Genomic DNA, 8,102 nt, shown 5'->3' with positions numbered 1-8,102 from the left:
TTGCCTGCTTTGTAGTGTGTTGGGTTTGTGTGTTGAAGGTTGAAGCGGTTGAAGCCGTCATGGCTTAGAAGCCCGCTCATATTCGAAACGTTGAAAGTGTATCTGAAGCATGCGAAGCACTTTGTAATTTGTCAGTTTGCACTGCGTATCACCGCTATGTTTATCATGGGTCATCATGAGGCACCTCACGCCAGTGATATGGATTTGATGGAACAAATCGTATTCAAGTCAAGTCTTTATTTTCGAGAACCAAATGAAGTCATTATGTATCCAGAATTATAGCTTTTTTATTCTGTATTTATTTATTTCTGCTACGCAACAACGTCTTACGACATTACTGTGGCGGGGATACATACAAATAAAAGTAAGCAATAAGTACAGCATACAAAAAGAAAAATTAAAAAGCACACATTTATAAGACAACAGGTACTCAGGTCCCGAAAACATAAGCTCTATACATCCATGATAGGCAAGCCTGAGCGATGGGCAAGACAAGTAAACAAACACAAACACGAAACGTGTTTACGTGTCTTGCCCATCGCTCAGGCTTGCCTATCATGAAATTTATCCAGCAGCTAGCCTGCATTTACGCCATTCTGTCAATAAGCTCTATACATCCGTTAGGCTTAATTTTCCTCTAATGATCAATCTCGATATGTACGATGGAGGTTCCTTTGAATTTTATCATGAATAATATTATCTGAAAATTGCAAACGTAACTGTTGTCTCCTTGTCGACAAACTATCTCAACCTAATCTTGACTTTATCTCGCTTATATTAACGTCCATGCAACTCATCTGGCCGCAATATTCTGAACCCTCTCCTGAATTAAAAGCATTTCGTACGGATCCCATACTGATAATGTACAGGCACGCAACGCTTCGGAACCGGTTCTGCAGTAAAAAGTTCAAGGTATCAAGAATATATATGAGGAATACTTCAGTACTCCAGATTTCGAAGAATACAAGTTGACAAGGGTGTGGAAACAGTCCGGGTGCAATATGTCACGAGGAGGTTTTACAATTTCGCTGCAATACCACACTACTATATTGAAAACAATGATTATGTATGAGCAAATTAATATAGTGCAAGAGAACTGATGTACTTTATAACATTTTTTTAGTTCGTATTTGAGTCTTGTATCGTCCTCGTCGTCTTCTGTGTTCTTCAAACTCAAGGAAATGTTACATCTTTCAATAGCCTTGTGTCCAGCTAGACACAATTGCCGAAAATCTGCCGGAGATCGGTATTTGGTTGGCACAAGTCGCTGCAACTTGGGCTGACGTCGTCATAATATCACCTGCGAAGGCAGTTCGAAAACTGCGTTGGGCTCAAAGCAGTGGCCTAGCCCAAAAATATTTATGGAGGAGTTCTATGGGGACTTTACATGGGTGAGGAGGATTTCATTATCATCTCCCTCTTCCAAATGCATGAACCAAACTTACAATTTGGGGGGGGGGGGGAGTTAAACCCCCAAACCCTGGCATATAAATGCGGGCCAATATTGGCCCAGCGTTGAGAGGAGACTCCAAAACAGCAGCTGCTGCTCGAAACAACAAAGCAACGATGCTAGTCTATGTAGTTCAATTCGATGTATACAAGTCCATTTCTACATTTTTTTCTTCAGCTTGCAAAATTATTTTCAGACAAGGTGAAAACCAGCTTCATACATTGAGCCATAGTGACACGGACAGCATTACTTAAACGAGTAGGAATTTCCATTTCCTACTCGTTTGTAATGTGTATAACCTTTGACAATAACAGCTGTCGAGCAGGTTGGTACGTATACATATCTGTTCCAATATCGGCAAAACGATGGTAAGACAGGCCACACACGACCAGCAGCAGCACTTTCAACCTTTGGATTTTATTTTTGCAATATATACACACCTGCCAGATACAGTTGTAGGGCACACTGGTGTTATAGAATAGAATATCGCGTAGAAGGGTGCAGAAGATGCATGGGATACCTCATAACCATGGTTGGTTGAGAATCTTATTAGATTTGGACCATACTTGGCCCATCATTGCTGGTGCCTCATGGGACGCTATCTAGCCATCTAATACCCGACTAGAAACCAAGCTTGGTTCTACAATGGCCCCAACGGCAATGCATGCTGGTCCCCGTGTTTGTTAGGACGGTCTGTCACATACTGGCCCAAAGTTGGCGGTATTCAGTTGGCCCGAGTAAGGCCAATGTCAATCAAAGCTTGGGCCGAACCTTCTTTTTCGCAAGCTCGGCCCAACTAGGCCGAACAACGTTTAGGTATAGGAATGTCGTTTTTCTCCATGGGAAGCACATTGCTCTGCACATTGCAAGCACATTCTTCGTCCCGCTCTGGTTCATAAATTTGGTGCCCCGTGTGTTTCTTTTCTTTCATTTTTGTTTTCTTTTAAATACAGACAGGCAAGCTTTGTGCTGATGGCATGTATATAGTTTCCCTTCAGTTGAAAATTGAACCCCTGTATGCAAGAAGGAGGGGATAAGTCGAAAAATCCCAAACCGAGAAAACTTTAAGTGGGTAGTATTTGGTAAAGTGATTGCAGCCGGGTTACCTCGACAAATGCAATGGAAAATGTGTAACATACATGTTTGTGTTTTTTGGGTCTGTGACTTAGCAAAAATTGTCCGTGAGCATGATATATTATTTTTTAATGTAACACCGCATGCACACAGAGTTATCGCGCAAATACAAGCAGCTTTCACAAGTCGTACTTGAATTGCTGAAGAACTAGGTAGGGTGAAGCAGGGGCGGATTTAGGGGGGTCCGGATGTCCTGAACCCCCCCCCCCCCCTCAATTCCAGACTTGAACATAGGCTTCAATGGACCAATCCCAGCATGCACCTGGCACTTGTCCATAGCGGACCCCCCAACCCCCGGGAAAATTCTTGATCCGCCCTTGGGGTGAAGTCACCTGTGCGTTGCAGAGCAGCATGGGTCGAGCGTATCGCGCTGCTAAACGAGCACAATCTTGAAAATAATATCGTAGGTGACCAGCATAATATGACTTATTAGCTTAGTGCTCACGTTTTTTTTCTTTCTTTTTTTTTCGATTACAACGCTCAGTATCACTGCCGACACAGTCGTGTTAGTTAGGAAGAACGTGTTTTTCGAGTGGAAGCCGCAGTTCAATTTAAGCTATCATTTGTATGCGTGTGTAGAAAAGGGGCAAGATCTGACTGCCCATCCCATTGACACACATACATTTCTCGTTTCTTACCCTCCTGTAACAGATCAATAAATTGCAATACGGTCCTATATTTTCTATGGCAGGTACATGCTGGTATGTGGATGTCATTGCAGCAAAAATACACGAAAGGAGATTGCATTACATGCATGGATTGCTTACTGCATACAGAGGTTCAGTTACTTTATATATGGTTATCTCTAAATTAAAAACCGGAGACTGGGGGACAAAAAACGACAAACACAGAAAGTTTGTCTGTGTTATGGATCTACACCACCAGCTCGCTTGCTACCTCTATCCTCTCGGTACTGTGTATATATTTTTGTCATTTTCTTTGAGGACTGTGTTGCACGATTTGCCCTAAACATACCCGATCATCGTGATCATTTTGTGACCTTAGTATCAATAAAGAAGTATTCTTGATCAAAGACAATTTGGCGCCTTCTCTTATGTTTTTGTCATTTTTATCTGCCTCTCTTCCTTTCTACTTAATCTGCATATCAACATACTTTGGTTATGAACACTTCACTTTTTGTAACCAGTTGGAAGAAGAAGTGGTCACGAGATAAGGGTATTTCGAGGCTGTCGGGATCCGGGGCTCAAGAGCAGTGGCAATCATATAAGGCCGATAATCATGAGACCGAACTATCAGAAAACTGGAAAGTCGGAAGACAGAACTATCGAAAAACCGAACAAAGAGGAGCCCTAAGATATGAAAAGCATTAAAATTACAATTAATACATTAAGTATACTTTCACTAAGTCGGTGTTACATGGGAATTGCTGTAGCAAATGAATCATAAAAAAAAAAGAAAGGACAGAAATCACGGGACCCGCGGTGCTGGATATACGTGTATAAACTCAATAAACTGCAAACTAAATTTTGAACATCTCTCAAAGAAATTCTAGAAAAATCTTGGGGGCGACACATGATTCACATTTACCATTGCACTTGTGTCTGTTTTCCCACGGTGGTGGTTCCTCGGAAAAACCCGTTCATGCCTTTGGAAGACCTTTTTGGGGGGGTAGCAGAATTCGCTTGCGCGAATTCAATCTCCTCTTGTTGTTTTACCAACCAACCAACCTGCTTTGTACATGAGCTATGGTGCTTCTGCGCAGATATAGGACATCCTTGTTGTTTAGTTTCGAAAGCGATTGCCCTATCTACAGGGATCTCAAACACGCGGCCTCTTGGCCGCCAAAGAGAACGAAGCTACCCTCTCGAAAAATTTAAAGACGAATTAGGAGAACAGATTTTCAGGTATTGTTTTCAGCCTGGCCCGCCGTACTGCTGCTGCGCTGTCCATGTTAGGTAGAGTACACTGCATGCGAGCAGTTCTCGAGCAGTTCGAGCATGCTCTCGAACCTCACAAAATTACGGAGACGGCAACCTGGTATTCGCGTGCGGTATGGTACACTAGCACACCGTAGCTAATGCGAGGATTGAGTCGATCTGGTGTCCATCCACCAGCAAACTGTCAGTTTGAAAGAGAGGTAGTCGAAGTGGCTTAAATAAGTGGTTCTTCCAGTTGTACTACAGAAGATTCTATTTTTCTGATGGATAAGGAACTTGAATTTTTATTCAAATCATAGGAATTTTTTTCACTTGTGTCACCCCTTATCACTACGGTGGTTTTGTTAGCACCAGGGTGTCGAACCGAACCCGAACCGAAAACCGTACCCGAACCGTTATTTTTGCTGGAACCGAACCCGAACCCGAACCGAAATTTTCGGAACACTGCTGAACCCGAACCGGAGCAGAACCATAAAAAATAATAGCGGTAACCGGTTCGCAACAAAACGGTTCGGACATAGAAGTCAGCACAAGAGTTCCTCTTTATCCCCGAACGAAGACACATCGGTATCATCATCACGCGCCTATATCATGGATTTCAGAAATTTTCACCTACCAGTCAGACGACGACGTATATAAGTATACTTTCAGCATCTTTTTAACATGTTGAAGCGCAGTTCTCCTTGTGAGCGCCGCGGCTGGCGCCCGACGCACGCGGTGATGCGGCGTCTACTCTTCAGAGACGAGGTGCCACGCGGACGAATGCAACAGGAATGGAGTAGGCCAGTTATGTAGCTCTACACGACGAATATGTGATCAAATAAGCGCCCAAGATTTCTTTTTACGCGTGAGCAGTAAAAATTAAACAAGTCAGAAACATGAGAAGTGGAGAAGGGGCGTACGCAGAACGGTGCCTGTTTGATTGGTCGTGGTTTGAAAAGTAAATGTGGTTCTGCTTATTGGTAGTGCAGTTGTGTCGTGATACATTGCCTTTGTGAGGTGGATTAGCTAGTACACTGCTGTAAGCTCGGACAGAGTAAGGCTGGCAGGCTTATTTTCGACATGCTTCAGTACGGTTTCAGATCGATTCACGCTGCGAAGGCAGTGTGCCGGCAAGTACTGTCGTCTATCTTACGCTGTCCATCTTATTAGGCTTCGTTTAAGTTTATCTTGCTGGCACTGTGCGTGTGAAAAAGATTTTGAGAACAGAAAGTAGCGGGACAACACCGCTTCATCAGCGTGGACTCTAGCTGCAATAAGTGTTCATCCATTTCTTATTTCTCTCGCTAAAGAGCTACCTCACCGCTAAAGACGTCAATGCAGACAACAGCAGTAAGCTATTAGTCACGCATTTCCTGATAAAAGCAGTTTTATGGAACATATAAAACGGAAGCGTTGAACCGGTTCGCGAACCGGTTCGGGGCTGCGAACCGGTTTGCGAACCGGTTCGGTTTTTGGCGTGGCCGAACCGGAACTGAACCGGAACGAAATCAAAACAACGCGAACCTGAACCCGAACCGAACCCGTATTTTTTGCGGTTCGACACCCTGGTTAGCACATGCCTAGAAATGTCATTTTGAGGGTCTTGTCTGACATACTTGTACGGACTTCTTCACTACGGAGCTACGGCAGACAAGGACAGCAGGAAAAGATCACCACTAGGTGTAAAGTTCCTTTTTAATCAGGTCGTCTCAAAACCCCCAATCCCAACCTTCCCAATTCAACCTTCCTTTTCTGTTCTTCCAGAAATAAACGTGTTGATTGTGGAGTGGTGTGTTGTCCTTGTCTGCCGTAGCTCCATAGTCTAAGATGTCATACCAACCAGCCCACTCTACATTGTTAATCAGTTTTATACTTGTAAAGTGCTGGACAAAAGCTTATGGAACGTACTATGGCGCACTCCTCCCTCCGAGTGACAAGCTGGCAGCGAATGGTATTGTACGGACTTGCATACAGGTGACTGGGCTACCTATATGCACATGTCTAAGTCTGTATGGTCCTGTTATGTATTGGGTTGTTTATGTGTCGAGTTCTTTGTTATCACATGGGTTATGTAAGCGCGGTCCGAAGACGACGACGATGGGCGCGCGAAGAAGAAGAAGAAGAAGAAGCCGGTGCTGTCTGTACGCAGGGGACTACTAATAAAAGGTAATCCATGGACATCGGTGTTCGCTTATGCTTATAAGCCATCAGGAACTCACGGAAACTCGGATCTAACACTGGCGACGAGACGGAAGCAGGATGGCAGCGACTGAGGCATATTCAGAACAGTTTCAAGGTACCGACTGGGCCACATGGGCGGAACGCTTGACGTTCTTCTTCGAAGCGCAAGGAATCACAGACCCTATTAAAAAAGGGGCCCAACTGGCCCGGCCGCCTGTGTGCCGCAATTGCCGCAGACCCATATATCACAGCCCATACTTCCACGGCAAGTGCTCCCGGACGAAAAGCGACGCTCATTTGACACGCTGTCGTTGTCCGATTCCTGCAACGCGTCACAGAAGAGTCTGCCCGCTGCTTCATTGTCTGTGAAGCCCAAGCTGCAAGTCGAGCCAGGTGTGTTTCGCTCAGTTGAAACTCACACTCCGATCGAGAGACTGCCTCTTCGTGGGTCACGACGTGGGCGCTACGATGAAGTAACATTCTTGGCGACCAGACCGGCCCACGTGACCGACAAGACAGGTACGTCCGGAAGGCCTATACGTTTACTAGCAAACTATTTTAGGCTACTATCGATGCCGCAGTACTGTGTTTACCAGTACCACGTGGATTTCGCCCCCAACGTTGAGTCGAGTCGCATGCGGAGAGCAATGATTGGAGACCACAAGGAGAAGTTCGGCAAGTGTTACGTGTTTGATGGCATGTCTGATCTCAAGACCCCAACGAGGTTAGAGCTCAAGTTGACTGAACTGTTCTCCAGACGCCGGAGCGACGGGGCGATGGTTTGCATCAAGATCAAACGTGTTCAAGAGCTCGCGCCGAATAATCCTGACTTGTTGAGGCTGTTCAACACACAGATGAGGCGCAACTTAGAACATCTGGACTTCGTCCAGATCAACAGACACTACTTTGACAAATGCGCCGTTTCCTCAATACCACAGCACGGTTTGGAACTTTGGCAAGGCCTTGTTACGGCTATCGGACAGCATGAGACAGGAGTCATGATGGTGACCGATACAGTTCATAAGGTACTGCGAAGAGACAGCGTACTTGACCTTCTGGTTCAAATCATGGACACGGGAAGGAGCAACTACAGAGATGACGCCATCAAGAAAGTAACCGGTGCAATTGTCATGACTCCGTACAATAACAAGACTTACCGTGTTGACGACATTGATTGGGGTAAGAACCCGAGGAGCACCTTCGACACAAAGGAAGGCACAAAGTCATTCGTGGATTACTACAAGGCACAGTACGAGAAAGACATCAGAGATCTTAACCAACCTCTACTGGTTTGTCGGCCAAAGGAGAAGGACCTCAGGGCCGGCCGAACGCAGAACATTTACTTGGTACCCGAACTTTGCGTGATGACCGGGCTCACGGACGAGATGCGATCCAATGTTAATGTTATGCGTGAGTTCCGATCGAGAAAAAGAGAATAGTGCGCTGGCCAAGCCGGT

At 45.1% G+C, this 8,102-nt stretch overlaps 1 protein-coding gene across 1 annotated transcript; it reads left to right on the top strand.

Moving 5' to 3' along the window:
- Positions 1–7,148: 7,148 nt before the first annotated feature.
- Positions 7,149–8,102, top strand: LOC135396888 (piwi-like protein 1). The gene has a single exon (XM_064628111.1). It carries the CDS (start codon positions 7,218–7,220, stop codon positions 8,082–8,084), a length of 867 nt encoding a protein of 288 aa, XP_064484181.1. The 5' UTR covers positions 7,149–7,217; the 3' UTR covers positions 8,085–8,102.

The sequence above is a fragment of the Ornithodoros turicata genome, chromosome 1 (assembly GCF_037126465.1).
Source record: "Ornithodoros turicata isolate Travis chromosome 1, ASM3712646v1, whole genome shotgun sequence".
Taxonomy (NCBI): domain Eukaryota; kingdom Metazoa; phylum Arthropoda; class Arachnida; order Ixodida; family Argasidae; genus Ornithodoros; species Ornithodoros turicata.
This window is presented reverse-complemented; position numbering and strand designations above follow the sequence as displayed.